Genomic DNA, 18,398 nt, shown 5'->3' on the forward strand with positions numbered 1-18,398 from the left:
CCCAGATGATTAATCTCCTTGCAGAGCCACTGGTGAGTCACCCCAAATGACAGTGTGATCAACAATCTGTGTACTCCCTTCCCTGCTCCCAGACCTAGTTTTCCCACCTCTCTGAGGCCACAGTGCACAGTGAAGGGCAGAAAATTGCTGAGATGAGAGATTGCAGCCCAGTGGGGGGTCACACACCCAGGTTTCCCTTTGCTCTGGCATTCCATGGGAAAAGCTGAGTCGGGCTTCTCACCACTGCTCCGGCCTTCTCCTCCATGGAGAGCTGAGCTGCAACTCTGCTCTCACACAGTCCCAGGGAAAGCCCTGAGCTGGGAGTTGTGGGCAGGCAGGTAAACAGCCCACCTTTCTGATGGTCTCCAGGCTCTCCAGTCATTCTCTTTTTCCTCTAAGCAGCGCCCAGCTGCAAACATCCAGACAGATGGAATTTCGTAGCCTTCAAAGAATCTCATCCCAGGCACTGCTGCCTAAGTTCACCCTGATTTCCCACACATTGTCATGTACATAGGAGCCCTTCAGGCACAGACACATATCCCACTTGAACTAAAGCTCTACCTTCTGCCTCAACTCAGCAGGCAGGATCTCACTGAGGGTTTCCATGAGCTCCAGTGACTGGTGGAAGTGATTGACCTTTGGCCAGCCCCTGCCCTAGGCAGGCGGGAGCAGCCCCCAGGAGCAGTGAAGGGAACCCAGCTGCTCACAGCCCATGTTACATGCATGCCTTGGTCTCTTCTGCAAGCACAGAGACCCCTCATGTCCTGGAAGGGTCCTGATGGAGCCAAAGTGCTAACCAGGCCAGAAAAAAAATTAAAAGGGATAGATTATATAACCCCTCCCTTAATTATCTGCACTTAACAGCCAGAAAAACTCTCTGTTTCACACTAAATACTTTATATACTCGTCTGGCTTTGCTGAGCCCATGAGTAGAAATGACCTAATATGCCCACGTGCTGCAGTCCATGAGCAAAAAGAATGTGCTGTGTAAGGGAACCAGACCCCTCTCAGAAGCTTTAAGGATCCTGGTTGCCTGACCTCCTTTCATAGATGACAGCTAGATGCTCAGCTCCAGAGGCCAGGGCGCTGAGAACATCCTTGTGGCCAGCATTTGCCTGACACCACCCCTCACCTGTGGGTCTGCCAGCCTGGACATGTCTGGCTTCAGGTAGAAAATGATCCCCTCAGCAGCCCCTGGCAGCATGACCCCTCGAACCAGCAGGATGAGGAGCATCACATATGGGAAGGTGGCAGTGAAGTAAACGACCTGCAGGGGCAGGGAAACAAGAAGAGAGACGGGTCAGCAGGGAGGGGGCAGGCATCACTTCACCTCATCTGCAGGCCCTCACCCCAGCAAACCTCCCTGACTCTGCTGTTGGCTGTGGCTGCTGCTGCTAACATAGAACAGGGGTGGGAAAAAAAAGTAATCAAGGTTACATCTCACTGGTGATTTAGTTAATCTGCATTTTGTTCTTCATCCAAGACTCTGCCACTGGTTGCTCTGCTTTGTTTTCTCTTTCCAGCCAGTGTAATTTCCCTGCTGTGCAGCTGTTCCCTTCATCTTTTGAAAGCTGCAGAAGAAACCCAGATCTCTTCCCATCACTGAGTTTTAATAAGTTATTAAAATAGTCCTATGCACAGCAAGAGCTTTCCAAATTAAACACCAACTTTTGCTGGCCAATTTGAGACACCTATGAGGCATCTCATTTCCAGAAGGGCTCATGCGTCACTCTCATCCCTTTAATGCCTTTGAGCTCACAGGTAAAAAATGGGGGCAACTCAAAGCCTTTAAAGAAAAAGTAGACCATTATTTTGTAATACCTATTTTTACTTCTTTTTGTGTGTGATATAAATAAATATTACAGTAGAATTAATCATCTCTAAACCATTTCTCTAATATAACATATTATTTTTTTCTAGTTGCAAAATATTTGTGAGCAAGTTGCAACTTCTTAACATTTATTCATTATTCAAATTCATCCAAGCAGTGTGAAGGCTTGTTTACTCCATGGATTCATAGTGATAGGCCTGAAATTACATTTTTTTGTGCTTAGTGATAATTGGTCAAATAAGTCACAGTACATGGTACTTTTGCTGTTCCCTGATTGAATGAGAATGACACTCCTTTGGGCACAAGTATTAAAATGTACCTTCAGAAATCAGTTTTAAGAAACATTTATGCATAAGGAAGAGAAACATAGCGGGGGAAAAAGGCTTTTAAAAGAAAATTAGTCTTTATGGAGTTATTTGAAATTATTGTCCTGAGGTCACTATGGTTTCTTTAAATTTGGGTTCCTTAAATCACAGAAGCAGAAACATAAGGATCTGGCAGGATTATGTGATTAGAGCAGCCTCTCAGGCAAACACAACCTCCTGTTTAATCTGGAGCTGTTGTACAAAGTTAGGCACTTGCTCAGAATTCTTGGGTCTTTCCTAATGCTTGTCTTAGTATAACGTCAGCAAAGAAAAAGAGAGAAGCAGTTTAATTTTTTGACAGTGCCCCTGTAATACTCAAAATTACAGCCTGCAGAGAAGACAACTGGCCTGTTTGACCTGTAGTATATTTGGGAACAAAAAACCCCTCTCTTATGGTTGCACCATGTCCATAACACCTGGCTGGTAAATAGCCAATAGCCCTGTACCCTAAAAATTGTGATGGAAAAATCTTCTGTAGTCTCAGGAAGACCATTCCATTTACTATATGTAGTCACTGTTTTCTCTCACTTTCTGGTCTGGTTTTGCCAAACCAAGTCAGCTAAACCAGCCTGACTGAAATACTTTAGCTTTCTCCTTGTGCAGGTAAGTTATGCACACTGGGGAAGCAGTGTGCATAAGGAGAACCATGCAAAGAAAAAACTCAGTGGAGAAGTCTGAGAGCTAAAGAGAACCTCAAGTGATTTAATTATTCTTCCATGCAAATCACACAATCTCTCAGACTCAATTTCTTTTCAAGATGGCAGTGTGGTATTCAAAATAGGGGGCATCAGAGCTTCAAGGTTTAAAATGCCATCATTTATCATCCATCCCCTCTTCCCCATAAAGGTGGAGTCTGGATCTCCTTCCTTCAGAAATGGTGGACAAGAAGTCTGCATCAGCAAGAACCAATCATCAGCAAAATCTGGGGAAAATCTAGTGAGGGGAGCAAGCTGTTATCTCATTCTGTTGCAATGGGTGCCCAGTGCAGTTTTCAGTTAGCAGATAGGATTTAACACTGAAACCCAGGTGTCAAGTATGAAAGGGAACACTCGTGAAGAGTAGACAGTGTATTGAAGGAAGAAATCTGTTGCAGAAGTTGGTTCCCTCCCTTTGCTATTGGGACATTCCCTGAACACCCACAAGACTAATCATTAATCATCAATCATCATTAATGATCCACCCATCTCATGGCAGCTCCAAGAAAAAGGTCCTGAGCAAATTAAGGCCATGGCAGAGTCCCTAATACCCAGCCCAAAGCATCAAACACTCATTCACTCCAAAAGGAAAACCAATCCATCTGCTCTGTAGGATAAACATCAGGAGGAAGCATTGGCTCCAGCCTCATTAGCAAAATGCAGAAAGTCAGAAGAACTGACCCAAAACCTGCAGATTTAGAAAGAGGAAAAAAGAGAGAACAAGGACAAGAACATTTCTCCTACCCCAAGTATTTTCCAGGATAAAGAAGTAGGAGAGATTCATTATCTATTCTCTGAGCTGGTTACAGGCAGCAGCTTGTCTGTTTTGCTCAAGAGTTTAATAATTGCCAGGGATGGGAAGTCTGCCACTGTAGAGGATCTTGTTGAAAACACCCTCAAGCCACAGCAGGACAACACACTGGTGAGTGCATGATTCCCAAGGGCACTTGGGGAGAATCCATCAGCCAGTGTGGGTATTTGCAAGTGAAAATGTGCCTCAAAACTCCCCTCAGTTCCCAATTCTTTCCCCATTCTCCCCTCCCTGATGGACCTACTAATTTTATTCTTCCTCTTAGGTTTCAAACACAACTGGTGTACATCAGTACGGCCTCAACAGGTATTAAGTTTCACTTTGGTGCTGTGTCTTCTGCCCCTACTTCGTGAAGAAGGAAAAGAGATTGGGGAAGAAATAGAAGATGGATACAAGGAGACTTATGGTCTGGGAGGATAATCTCCATTCCTACTTTGCCTGTGGACTTGACCCCTTTCCAGATGCAGAAGTAGCAGATGATCCAGGCCAGCAGGAGACACAGAGCCAGCTCCCAGCGCACAGTGCCCAGTTTGTGAATACCATCCGTGAGCCCCAGCACTCGCTTCCTGCCGGTGTCCAGGGACAGGGAGAGAAGCATTAACACTCCACACCCCACTCAGGGTCCCACACAGACCTTTCCCATATTACCCCATCCAAAGACTTAACAGCCTATCTACAACACATCTGCCCAGGGCTCCCAGCCATGCACATCGCCCCAGCTCTGCTCCACCGTGTCCTGCGGCTGACCCAAACCTCCCACTCTCCAAACCCATGGTGCCATGCCCATCAGACCCCTATGACACAAAATCAACACCTGCTCCCCATTGCTCCCTGAGCCTGGCAGCTCCCCAGCAGAGACAACTCCATCCAAAGCAGGCCACCAAAGCCACTATCAGCCCATGGTCACCATTCTTCCTCCCCATATGCTACACACACCCTATATTTAAGCATAAAATATCTTTACGATTCCCATGTCCTTCCCTCAGTCTCCTTGCTTGGAGATTCACCATCAAAAAGGTAGGCCACACAAGAGCTCAGCACTGCAACTCCTGCAGTTCCCAGCAGCCTAAAACCCTTACAACTCCTCTGCACATTCTGCTCAAAACCACTTCCCTCACTGTCCCCTTGCCCTCTCTACAGAAAACCCAAACAACTGTTTCAGAGGGGCCTCAGCTCTCACTAAATATTATGTGCAAGGAGCAGGGCAGGAGAAGGGAGCCAGCACTTTGCAGCCTCTTTTTGCAGCCATGGGCACCCATCCTCTTCTATGTGCCCTGTGGTGGCTGCAACAAAGGTGAGTCAACCCTTTCAAATGTACTTTAAGTGACAGAAATGGGGAAAAAACCCAAACCCAACTGCTGAAGCTGAGTCCTTGACACCCCTCTTCTTTGTAAGATTTTCCTCTGTAGCATGTGGAGTGGTAGGGTGGCACCAGCAGCCATTTCAACCTCTCCAGGCTGCACTGATGACCCTATCTGGGACATAGTGTGGCTTGCTGTAAGACCCCTCACTCAGACTGTACTTTAATGTCTCCAGCCCCAAATTCTTCAAATTTCTCCACCATCCTCAAATTATCCTCTGGCATCTCATGCATGCATCTCAGATCTCTGCTCTCCAGGAATGATCCTGAGCAGCCTGATGGATCACTTCCCTTAGACAGCAAACAGGACTGGGCCAAAAGTAGGTAAAAGGCAGTTTTTCTCCCTTGTGTTTCACTGTGGAGGACTGTTCCATCTGCCGTGGTCTCATGCTTGCCTGCCAACCTGCAACACTCAGCACATGCACTCCTGCTTGCAGCAAGCCCTCGCCTGCTTTTGGTGCCTCTCTCAGTGGCCACACTCACCCAGGCAACCCAGTGCCAGAAAGGGGAACACACCCTCAAGGTGCACATGAGCACCCCTGGGCAGGCACACCGTGAGCTGCCTTTGGGGTGTGCCCAGTCCTCACACCCTGGGCTCTGTGCCCATCTCCTCGGCAGCTCCTTGTGCTCCCCGTGTTGGATCTGACACGTGGCACCTCACTTTGCTCCTACAGACACACAGCCCCCAGCCCAGGGAGTCCTGCAGCTGCAAGCTTTGGATGAAAGGGAGCCTGAACAGAGGGAAAGCAATCACATACTCCCAAAACTCAATCATTGAGGAGGTGGCGTTCGCTGGCAAGGTCCTGTTGTCCAGGCTGGATTTATTCAGAATGTCCACACAGAGATCTACCAAAAGAAAAGGAAGCTGATGAGGTGAGAAACTCTCTAGGGCTCCTCCAAGAGGGATGTTCCTTCCCCTCTGGACCCTAACCCTCACAGATCCTTCATCTTGTGCTATAGAGCATCTCATTAAATGTCTCACTAAACTCTGGCTCTCCCCAGGTATGAATCCCAATTCAGCAGTCACCAGAGGGGCTTTGGGAAGGGAAGAGGGGAAGGAGAGAACAATCCCCTGCCAAATTGAGAACAGATGACTGAAAAATATAGATTATCAAGGGAGAGCGACTATGAGTAGTCAGGATAGAAAATCTCATTCTCTTTCCACATCAGGCACCATTCCCTGTCCACACATGCACACGCCACAGAAGCCTTCATGTTCTCCTTTGCCATCCCCAACCATTACAAAGCATGAAATAACTAAAAACAGAGGAGATGCCACACATCCAATGCACCCCATCTTGCATTTTGCCAGCAAAAGACAATCCAATGGAAAACCAAGGAAACTCAGCTGTTGCTGGGAAACTTCTCTCTGTTAAGAGAACATTTGTGGCTTTCCGTGCAAACAAATCCATTCTGGGGAGCTGAAGGAATTGGATCAGCTCCTTAAAAGGCTGGTTACTTCTGCTGGGATGAAAAGACAGAGGGAGCTGTGAGTAAAAGGCCCACAGGGTAGAAAAATTTAACTAATTGCAGAAATTAATCATCTGACGCAAGAGAAAAAGGGAGGGAACCAAGCTGTTGCCAAGCAAAACCTGTTCAACATGTTAAAAAATTCCTGACAAGGACATTCATGAGAATTACCTCACATCCACCTCATCTTCTCAGCTTGTGCTGAGCCAAAGTCAAAGCCAGGTCTCCTTTGCAGGGCAGAGTTAAGTGAAAAGCTGAGTGCACAGAGGAAACTGTTCAGGCACTGGCAGTGGCAGCAACCGTCCCAGTCACTCCGCAGGAATGGGGCAGAGCAAGGGAACTATAAGATCAACCATTGCACCAGAGCTAATAAAAAGATCCTGCCACATGAGAAGGGCTCTAGATTGGCTTGCAAACTCTACCATCCACCTCTCCTGCTCGCCAGAAAATGCCTATTTTTTGGTGACATCACATGCCAGCTCATGAGAGCTTCTTATCCAAACAAAAACAAATATTTTCAACAAAACCTAAATAACTTCTGGGAATTGGAAAGAAGCTAGAAACTGCCCAAGAAAAGGTGTACCTGAGTTCCAGGGGTTATTGCAGCTGGCCCATGGTAGCACTGAAGAGAAGGAGCTGAACAGGTAGAAGAGCGCCCAGGACAAGATGACGATGTAGTAGATATTCAGATATCCCACAATGACTTGGGTGGCATATCCAATTCCTGTGAAGAAAAGCAAAGGAGGCGAGGATGGGACTGGCAACCAACTCCCAGCACATGAGGCTTAACCCCAAACAAAGACACTGGTCATGCTGTGGTTAGAATGAGGCAACACCAACAACATGGCTCTCCAGAAAATAGTGCAAAACCTGCCTAAGGGAAAGAGGAAGGATTTTGTGGTTGGGCACGCAGAGAGGAAACATTGTTGGTAACTCTAGACAGGTTTGTGGTGAAACAGCCAGAAAACCTTATGCTGATTTGAAAAAAAATTTCTGATGGCTACCATGCCACAGCATCATAATGCCTCCTATTCAGAAAAAATACAGCTCTAGCCTTTGAAGAAAAGAAATGCAGCTGAGTCTCTTACTTTTGGAAAGTGTGAGGCAAAAAAGTCTTACAGCTGATATTCACCATGCTCAGCTTTGTTCCTGGGTCCTGCCTGTGCCCATTGCTCACTGAGACCCCAGAACAGTAATCAGAGCAGAAAGGCCCAATTCATTTATTTAAAACTGGTTGTCAGTGTCCTTTGAGATACCCCTGCTGGTCCAGCTCCAGGTCTGTGCCAGAGCACAGGGGTCTCCAGTGCAGGAGTTACCAGACTCCCCAAGGAGTTTCAAATAGCACTGCACAGCCCATGCTCAAACAAACTAACCAGGCTCCACTCTGCCTGAGCACAGGTTTCTCCATCTGCAAAACATGGTTAATAAGCTCTCTCTGGACAGAAGAATTGAGGAAATTGTATTCATGAATATATTAATCCCATTAAACAACCTTCCCCAGGGCCCCAGAAGTCCTGGCTCTTATCCCTGTGGCTTAACTTCATCCCCATCCCATCTCTGGGCTGTCAGACCCAGTGCACACACAGTCTGATTCCCCCAGTTTGAAGGATTCCAGCCTGCAAATGCTGCCACAGCAGCCCTGGGCATGGGAGTGGGCAGGGAAAGCACAATAAACCAGACAGATTTCCTCAATCTCTTCTCCCCTCACTATTTCTCCTGAACCTCACACAGGTGTTTGTACATGGATACTTCCATCCTCCTCCTTCAAGCTGGCTGTCCTGCTTCTCCTCTCTCCCAGGTTCTGAGCTCCTCAAAGCAGAGGCTGTGGTTCAGGTGGACCAGCACAGCCCCCAGGCAGCACCACACACCCTCACTCACATCAAGAGGGGTCAGGGAACTGCCCCTGCACACACAGCAGGCAGCAGAAGGAATAACAAGGCTGGGAGACAGAAGAAGGGAGAGAGAATAAAAGAGAAAGGGAAAAAAAAAAGAATAATAGTATTTAAAAAAAAAGGATCTGAGTCACTGATTTTCAGAAAGTGTTGTCAGTAAATACTGTAACTTGACTGACCTTCAAAGATGGGACAGATCTTCCTCCAGGCTGTCACCCCTCCCTGGCTCGTGTACTGCCCCAGCGCCGTCTCCAGCAGGAACAGAGGGATCCCACAGGTGAAGAGGAAGATGAGGTAAGGGATGAGGAAGGCTCCTGCAGAGAGCGTTAAAATGCTGCCTCAGAAACCTCTTCAAAAACCTTATCCTTAAAATCTCTTGCCAGGTACCTGGGACCACAGCTGGAATCAGCTACATAAACATAAATATTTCACTGAACTAAATGTGCAACCTCTGCTAAAGAAACAAGGTCTCCATCACCATAATTTTTAGAAAAAAAACCACGAGTGGTCTGTCTTGTGCTACTGCAGCACTTCTGCATTTGGCATAGGCCAAAACCTAGAGGGGTAAGGAGTAGCCAGACAAGGAGCTAAAAAAAGATAGTGCTGAAGAAGTTCTCCCTGCTTCATGCTCCTGACCTCATTCCAGCTTTCAGCAGGAAGGGGATGAACAAAATAAGTCCTTGTTTCACATAACCACATTTGTTCTGCCTTTCATGAGAGTCACAGCAAAACTCCCACTTGCCCAGAGGATACAAACCTGGAGGCTGGTGACATTTCTTGGTAAGTAAAACGTTTGCCAGGATATAAATTTACTTGAGACATATTTCACGTCAAATTTGGAAAGTAGATTGCACCAGAAAAATGGAAATAGGGGAAGAATATCTTTCCAGCATTTTCAAAATGAGCAAGTTTAACTTCTACCTTCAAAATCCATTACTTGCTAAAATGTAGAGAAATGTCTGAAGAGAAATCAGCCTGAAATGGCCCTCAGATTAACCTTGTCAAAAGGGAAGAGGAAGGAGAAAAGAGCAAGGCTTTTTCCCAGAAACAATGACCAACATAAACTAAGCATAAGAAAAGACAAACAAAAATAACTAAAAAGTTTCATGCCCTGAAAAAATGGCTTAGTCCTCTGTTCAGCTGCCTGAGATTTTTTTGCACCTTTTCAGTTATGTTGTCAAACCAAAACAACAAGTACCTTCACTGCTCTGCTCAAAACTGCTCCTGAGATCTCATTTTCACAGCTGACCTTCCTTCTGACACCTCACCCTCTTTCTCCACATCCTTAGTGTAGATTTTCACACTCTTGCTCCCCTCCAAACAAGATAAGGTGACTGCCTTCCTTGCTGAAACAACTGTGGCTATCTTGCCACTCCATACAAGAAAATTTGGTCAGGAACACCTGTCTTGCCAGGGCCTGGAGAGCATCTCAGTTGCTTGTAACCAAGACGAGGGTGCCTTTCTCAGCCACCGTCCCCCCTGGCCCTCTCCTCCCCTGCCAGCACAGGCATTCACACTGACATTCCTTCCAGTGACTGTGAGCAACCAGGAACACTTGCCCTTGTTTTTAAGCCAACAATGTTACAATAACAAAGAACATCCAAATTTCCCCTAAACACAGCTGTGTGTAGCTGCAGGAGACCTGGGGCCAGAGGGAAGGAGGCTGGTTCTCAGGGTTAGTCCAGGTTTGCAGGGTAGGAAGTGAGAACTGCAGACCCTGAACTAGAGGCAGCTGCTGCTTTTGGTGTTGCAAGACATCTATGCCAAATCTGCAAGACAGCTTTATTATCCTGCACACAGATGAGCCTTTCAGCAGACTCCAGACCCTCTCCTCTGATACAATTTGTCCCAGAGGTTGACCCATTTTGGTCTCTGAGCAACGATGACTTTCTTCCACCTCTATTGTCCTGTCTCTCTTAACTGTCCCACAGCAGTTACCAGCTGAAACTCCAGCTGCTCTACTGAAGGAGCATCAGCCTTGAGTGGGGCCTCCAGCAACAGATCCTCTTCCCTTATGAGTCAATAATAAGTTCAGGATGCTGAGCAATTAGATCAAATCTGATAGTGCAGCAGCAGACAAGGTTGCAGTTGGTCACTTTACAGAAAACCAGCACTATTGTTTCTATGGCATCTCTCTTCAGAGCTGTAGAACCATTTCAGTACATCCAGGTGGAGAAAGGTGACAGGACAGCAGTCTCAAATTTGGAGGGTAAGGGTGGGACAGGGATGAAGCATTTATAGGTGGAAAATGCCTTTTTTTTTGCAATTTCAATAACTTTTCCAATGCTGAGAATGCTTTTGAGTGTCATGGGAAATACATTGCGTTGTTCTGTATCAGTCTTCTGGTTCCCTAGAGCCCTGGAGAGAGAAAAGTACCTTCTACAGCAGTAGCATACTTTCTGCAAGGGAGCTGTGAGGGAAGGACACTCCCATCCTAACCTTTCCCAAGCCTAGCCTCCTTGCCCTCTGAATCACAGCCTTAGCTATTCCAGAGCAGTTTAATTAAAAAGAAAAATGTTATTCAATAGACATTTAAAGTGAACAAAAGTAGCCTTTTCACTTACACTTATTAGCATACAAATTGCAAGGACTGCTGAACCGGGTACCACAGGCACAAACTATGCAAAGATACCATCTGAGCTCAGGGAGAAATTTTCCATGCAAAACCCATGACTCCTCTCTCAAAGCATCCCTGCAGAATGGGCTCCTCAATCAGATGCATCCCCAGTGTTTCCTAACCTGTGCCCATTTGACTTGCTCTTGAGTGCCTCCCATCAAAATATTGGAGAAGAAAACTGGAGGATCTGCTAAAAATCATTCCAGGTGCAAGAAAAACTTAATTCCGTTTTCTGTAACCATTTCTTACCCTGCCCCTCACTGGTTTTGAGGATTTATTTCTTGTCTCTTGTTTAATTTGGATAAACTCCAGCAACAGCAGAGGACAGGAATTTGGAAGCCCTGGGGAAAATTACAGTGGAACCACTCAGCTATTGGTGAAAGCTCATGGCACCTTGGAAAAGAAAGGCCTCTGGGGCATGGTCTGCAGAGAAAGGAAGCTCAGAATAGGGGGGAGGGGTGTGAAGCAAATCCCAGACCATTAATTCAGGGTGTTTTTAGAGAACAAGAACAAAAGAGAAGTTATTGCTGGATTTGACATGTAATTTGCTATTCCTCCTTTTCTTTTATAAAGTTAGATTTTTATTCACTGAGAAAAGTTAGTGACAGTCAATTATTCCCTTACGGTTTCATTTTATTGTTATGAGAAATTTTAACTTTTAACCATGTAATGATCTTATTGCAGTATTACTACAAGAGAAAAGGAGAGGCACGCAGAGAAACAAAAGGGAAGGTGAATGAACCTTTTTTGGGGTTGAATTTTCCTAATAGTGGTTTGATCACTGTGAGAATTGCTCTAGGGGAAGAGGCAGAAATCTCCTTCTAGAGTGTATCAGGCCTTGGCTAGGATACCAGCACTATCTAGGCCTTTCCTCCTCTGTAACAAAGGATGGATTTGACACCAGCAGTAGGAAAAGGGAATATGTAGGAGGAGGTTGATGTTGGCTTTCTGACCACTCACAGCACCTGATATTTTCTAAAGACCAATAATTTCTTGAGATGCCCAACAGCCTTAAGTTGTTACTGGGGGTCAATTTTTCAGGATTCCAGATTTGAGAATGCTGCTTTAAGGAACAGTATCCACTGGGGAGCTGGATTCACCCCTGAGTTTTTATTCTTCCTGGTTTTGGCAGGAACTAACTTGTTGAAGGAGTGAATAAGGGAATACCTTAGGGAGTATATAGAAGAATTGGGTGCAGGCATGTACAAGTCTCTCAGCATACCTACAGATCTAGAACAACTCACGTGTGCTGTGCACTCACCACCTCCATTCTTGTAGCAGAGGTATGGGAACCTCCACACGTTACCCAGGCCAATGATCTCCCCAGCCACTGACAGCACAAACTCCATTTTGTTCCGCCACTGGCCTCTCTCTTCCATTTCCTCCATTCTTATCTCTTCAGGAGACATGGTGGCCCCATTGCGTTCTCCTTCCTTGGATATGGCTCTTGTCATGGCTCTGTGGGACAGAAGGGAAGGAGAGCATGGGATGTAGGGAGCTGCTGCAGTACACGCTCGTGGGAAGAGGAGTGAGGGGACCAGACACCGCAATAAGATGTGGTTCCAGTATCAGTATGTAAACTTAGGCACATCTAACTGGTGGCATTACTGAGCAGAAGCTGGCCTTTCTAGAAGTGATTTGCTTTAGCAAGGGACACACATTCCCTTGTTGAGATTAGGAAAATAGACTGGAAACAAGTCTCTCCAAAGCAGCAGCATCTCTGCTTCCATTCCCATCAGCTGGGGCTGCACAGAAACCAGGGTTTTGTTCCCTTGTAGCAACTTACAAATTCATTTTGCTGGTGGTTCAATAAGTTTTTTAATAGCACATCTCTCATTCCTACTGTGCCAACTAAAGGAACATCCCCATCTTCAGGGAGCCACAGAGACAGCAATCTGCATCACCCACAATACTCAATATTTCCACTGCCCCTGGATCTGCTCTGGACTATTTAACTTGCTCTCTCCCTTGGCTCTGGAGGCAGCTCAGGTCAAGGATCTCTCCCAGTCAGCAGCTCAGTGGTGAGCAGGACTTCATCAGCTTTGATGTCATTTACCTTATAGGACCACCAAATCTTCTACTGACCCTTTGCACCAGGACAGTGCACCAGGACCATGATGCCAAACTATTCCCTCCCTCCTTGTGCCTGGTGTCCCTCCAGCCATGTCCCTCTGGACAAACACCAGATATGAGCCATCTCATAGTGAGTGGGGACTACCAGGGAACCTGACCTAACTGGAAATAAGAGCAAATGTAAGCCCAAATATCTAACTGTCCCAGCAGCCAAGGAACACTGTGGCACTTGTTTGGGTGTAGTTTCCAATGAGGCAAGGAGGAAGCAGGAGCTGGTGGGCCATGCTCACACTTATCCACACAAGGCAGCATCATTATCAGTGTCTCATTTAGTTCTGTAAAGGAAATCATTCCTAAATGCTAACCCTCAGGATATATCAGGCCCTGGGGCAAAGAAAGATGCTTGTGTATGAAAAGACAATTTCTAATGAATGTTCACAGCAGAACAAGCAGTTCTTTGACATAGGCATGTTTCCTGCCTGTTATTCAAGTAACGAAAGTAAATCAGATCTCACAGAGTAATACACCAATTGCTCTCCAAATGCCCTGGGCAACAACAGGCTTTGTTCCCCCATCTGCTCTCCTGAAGGGCTCATCCTATTTGCTTTGCTACCAGCAGCAGATTTCCATGGATGCTGAATGGAGGACAGTCTCATGCAAGACATCAACCAGTGTAAGAGGGGCTGCAACAAGATCAGGGGAACATAAACCAGAGAGGAGAGCAGTCAAAGGCTGGTGAAGATCATCTTCCAGGCTAATATAACATCCTTTTCAAAAACAAGGCAGAAAGATCCTGGTCCCTGCTGAATTTGAGAGGTTTTTAGAACTATTGCCAGTAAGAGCCTATATATGGGTAGTGCTGCAGTGGGCACAACCAGTTTTGGTGTCAAATGCAGATGCATGAGGGCACTGAGGAAGCAACCTCTGTTTTATCTCCAGCCCTTGCCCTTTATGGTCCATATTCTTGAAAGCAACTATTTGCTGGTATGGTTTGCACTGAGCCAAACCACCAAGGACTACGACACCTGTGGATCTACATGAGAGTGGGAAGGTGAATCAGCCCTCTAACAGGCTCCTAACAAACCTCTAACCCCACATTTAAAGAAGGTGGTGAAGCCCAGGAATCAAGGCACACGCCCTAAATGCTGGCTTGCAGCTGCAGCTCTGCAGCTCCCCAGTCCCAGATTTTCTCCCTGCACTCAGCCCTTCTGCTGGGTTGGATTGGGAGATGGAATCATCAGGTCCTCCTGCCAGCCATTTCTCAGCTTCTAAAGCCCAGGCAGGGCCCTTTCTCCCCACTGGCTGCCTGCAACAAGGCCTGCTAGCTGGCTAATCAGTTTATTCCAATGCTGCAGCACAGCCTCCTCGTCTCAGAGGAGCAGAGCCCCACGCACTGTCAAATGTGAGAGAAAAAGTAACACGTACCTAATGAAACATGTTTGATCTGTCACAGTCCTTGGCACATTCCAATTTGCTGCAGTCCAGGACACGTTATCAAGTGCAGCAACGTTTAAGTCTGGGTTTGGTGAGGATGTCCCAGGAAGCTGGCAGGACAAGACTAGCTAATTCTTGGGTTTTATTCTTTTAATGTAAGGTGGATCCAAGAGACAGCCTATTTCTGCTAATATTTGTGGGTTTATTTCATTTTTGCTAGACCTGTTTCACACATGGGTGCAGAGGAAGGTCACAATCAGAGAATCACCTCCTCTCATCTAGCCCTGGGAAGGGAATGTATGAGTGCCAGCCCACAGCCCCAACCCTGTCACCAGCCTCCAGCTCAGGGACACCTGGACCAGGACTTTTTATCTTTCCTCTGACTCCTGAACAGACCAACATGAAGGATAGAATTTGGGATGCTGCAATGAGGAACACAGCTGGGAGAAACACAGAGCAGCGGGGGAGACACAGCACTTCTGCCTTCATTTTCCTATTTTAAGAAGGGGGAAAGCACCCTGGCTATGAAATCAAATCTTTTCAAGTGGGAACAGATGGTAGATTAAACTGGTGCCTAAAGTTCTGGCTTTTCATGGCATGAAATACAACTTTTCCTTCCCAGACAAAGCCATGCACATTACACATCCCCTCTACTTCCCTCTCTGCTTCGCCTACTGTTTCTATGAGAAAGCCTATTCATACACCTCCTGGCTCTTTTCCTAAACATTTAATCCTACTGTGCCCCTGCTCTGTATGTTCTTAGGCCAGATGGGGACTCAAATAACTTCTTGTTTCCAGCTAGGAAGAATTTGGTTCTCCCACAGCAGTCACAGCCACCTACTGGGTTACATCCTCCCCAACAGACAAACATTCTCCTCTTCCTTTGGTTGCCCCCTCCTTAATACATGAGTTTGGAGTAAAGACTGTGCCCCTCACTGCTCGCCTGCACTTTTTTTGCTGTTTCTTCACCAAAGTTAGGAGAAAAACCCTATGACCACTTCATTCCCAGACTCTTTTCTTCCTCTGCCATAAACTTTTCCCAACTGCTAAAATGCCATCTTGGTGCAATCCACCCTCTATCCTGCTCCTGCAGCCTCTCCCCACCACCACCTCCCTCCTCAGCTCCTTCTGACCTCACCTGTCTCTTCCAGAGGTGCTCTGCTGTATTTTCAGCCCTCAGCACTTGGAGGAGATGGTTTTTTTGCCCTTCACAGAAATGACCTGTAGTCTGTCATCTTCCCACAGAGAGCAGTGAGCTCCCTCTATGCAGCTCCATAGGAAATGGTACAGTATTTGGTACTGGGCTTGGTGCATGGAGATAGCCACAATTTCTTTCCCCAAAAGATTTATGGCTGGGAAAACAAGAATGCATCTGGATTCCTGCAGGACCCGAAAAGAAAGAAGGCAGCATGCAGGCAGCCATAGACCCAGAGCAACAAGTTCCACTCTTGAATATTTGAATGAGGCAACACAGTCTCCCCTTGGTCACAAATTTTGGACTGTGTTTGTCCCACGCCTACCACCATGGGATCCTTCAAGTATGGCCACAAAAGGCAAGGAAAACCAAGGACATCTCTGAAGCATTGTGGTCACTCAGCAGTTGCCTATGATGTGCTGAACACACAATGCAGATATGCAGGAGAATGGCATTTTTTGGCTTTGTTTGGAAACAAGATGCCACTGAAGGAGAGAGGCAGTAATAAGAAAAGAGGAGAAAGAAAGCATCATTTGAAGCAAAATACAGTGCTATCCTCAGCCTCTCTCAGGGTAAAAAAGTGCTTTTTCAAAGTTCCTCAGGTGAGGCAAGGAACAAGAGTGAGACAAGATGAGAGAGAAGCCACCTGGAGTTTTGGCACCAGAGGAAGAAGCCAATAGAAATTCTCCTAAAGCTTTTATTTCAGCAAACTTACTGCCTGTTCCCGACTGCTGTCAGACAGGAGTTCCTACTGCTGGGAAGTTAACATCCTCTGTTTGACCTATTTTGCTGTTTTATCATAAGGCAAATGAGATGAGGACAATCTCCAGAGGGAATAGTCAAACAGAGGGAACAGCAGACAAAAATGTCTCTAAAAGGCAGCTGATAACATTTATGAGAGGAATCACAGTGTTAAAGCTCCCTTGGACACTCAAAGGTACTGCCTGAACTGCAGAATCACAGGTGACAACGCAGACAGCTGCAGTGCATTTATATTTCTTGGTTTCATTTTGAAACAAGCAGCAACCAAGCACATAAACTGCAATTTAAGATGGGGAGGGAGGAATCAGGAAGCAAGACGACTGGGCTGTGTTACAAAAGGAGGAGCAGGAGGACACATAAAATTCTCGGGTTGCGCAACCGGAGCCAGCAGTTAGTCAGCAGCTGAAACCCTGCGCTGCATTTTGATGGCAGGAGACGGGGGCGGAGGTGGGAGCAGAGACAGAAAATCAGGGCTCAGCATGGAACAGCAGCGCCGAGGTACAGCTTAAGGAGCCAGCCCGGGTAAATTAGTGCATGGGGGCTGCTACTGGAACCGGTCATCTCTGCGAGATGGACAAGAAAATATTAGCAGTGGAAGCAAAGTGCTTTCCAGCCAATCTAAGAACAGCTACACGAGCAGAGACAGCTGCTTCCAAACGGGAATGCTGCTGGAGAATGGCTCACTCCAGCTGCATAACAGAGAAAGGCAAGGAAAGATGTACAAAGAGAAAAACTGATCAACTTCAGGACAGCACTTGAAATTAAAATGTCTTTCATTTCAAGCAATTGAAAGTTAGTTGGCTTCTTTACACTTTCTAATTAACTTCCAGGTTCTGTGGGCTGCAGGGTATTCTCAAAGCATCTGTTCAGAAACGTTCATGAGGCACAGGAGACTGTTCCAAGAATCAGATCCTACCTATGTTTTCTCCAGTGTGAAATAAGAGCAATGCTTGTGCAGAGAGTTTGCTACTTACTGACACCAGAAAGAGTGAGATCAGGAACTCAGTGAGTTCCTCATGAGCGAGTTCACTGATGGCATGGACATCTGCAACACAAGATGCAAGGATTATAGAGCATCACCCTTCAGAGCACACACCCCCAGTGCAGGAGGGTGCCAGATGGATCCTGCTCTGACTTCTGCTGCTGGACAGGAGACCCTCTGAAGCTTCTAACAGTGGCTGGACTTTTCTGAGGATCAGTGCAAATCTCTTGCTAAAAGCAAGGTAGGCTGTTATTCCCAGAGCCAGGTGGGTCTCTGTTGGTGTCCATGGATCACCATCCCTGCTCTGGGCTACAGAGACACAGAGGTGGTTTCTTTCTCTAGCCTAGAAAAAAAAAAAACCAAGACTAACTGATGAAGTCCATAAATGGTGTCTAAATAGGACTAGAAACCAGCCTTTGCACCAAACCAGATAATCTCAAGACCTCCCCTCAGGCCATAATCTGGCTATATGCAGTGCAACACAGCAGGAGGGCCAGCCACAGCAGGATCCATTCTTCTTACAGAGCACCAGCAATAAGTCTGGTACAGCCACAGATCCAGCCAGGCCCCAGTGGAGTCCCTAGAGCCACCTACCCCATGGCTGGAGCTGTCAGACCAAAGTCCTGGGGCTGCATTGGGCTGGACCAGAGGTCCTTGTGTGCAGCCAAAGCGTGTGGCCAGCACAGCTCCTGTCACTGGCTGGAGAGCAGAGCAGGTGAATGGCACAGAGGGTGAAAGCCACGCTGCTCCAGCACTCCCTCTGCAAACAGGTCCCTGCACAATGGGGCAGCGACCTGTGGTGCAGCCCAGAGGTGCTCCACAGGGACAAGACAGAGTCTGCAGGGTGCCTGCAGGGCTGCCACCTCTCTGGGGCAGCAATTTCATGGAGCAAGACACCAGCCAGCAGCCCT

The 18,398-nt window shown here is 46.8% G+C and overlaps 1 protein-coding gene across 1 annotated transcript in view; it reads right to left on the reverse strand.

The window, feature by feature from the left end:
• The window catches only part of SLC6A12 (solute carrier family 6 member 12), a 32,760-nt gene extending 14,638 nt beyond the window's left edge, over positions 1-18,122 (reverse strand). Inside the window, exons 1-7 of the mRNA XM_036401497.2 lie at positions 18,082-18,122; positions 12,303-12,499; positions 8,604-8,738; positions 7,116-7,256; positions 5,821-5,908; positions 4,136-4,268; positions 1,133-1,267 (exon numbers count right to left, since the gene is read on the reverse strand). Of these exons, the coding sequence (XP_036257390.2) occupies positions 1,133-1,267; positions 4,136-4,268; positions 5,821-5,908; positions 7,116-7,256; positions 8,604-8,738; positions 12,303-12,499; positions 18,082-18,122 (870 nt within the window). The remainder of the gene's footprint in view (positions 1-1,132; positions 1,268-4,135; positions 4,269-5,820; positions 5,909-7,115; positions 7,257-8,603; positions 8,739-12,302; positions 12,500-18,081) is intronic.
• Positions 18,123-18,398: the final 276 nt, after the last annotated feature.

Source organism: Molothrus ater, chromosome 5 (assembly GCF_012460135.2).
Source record: "Molothrus ater isolate BHLD 08-10-18 breed brown headed cowbird chromosome 5, BPBGC_Mater_1.1, whole genome shotgun sequence".
Classification (NCBI taxonomy): Eukaryota; Metazoa; Chordata; class Aves; order Passeriformes; family Icteridae; genus Molothrus; species Molothrus ater.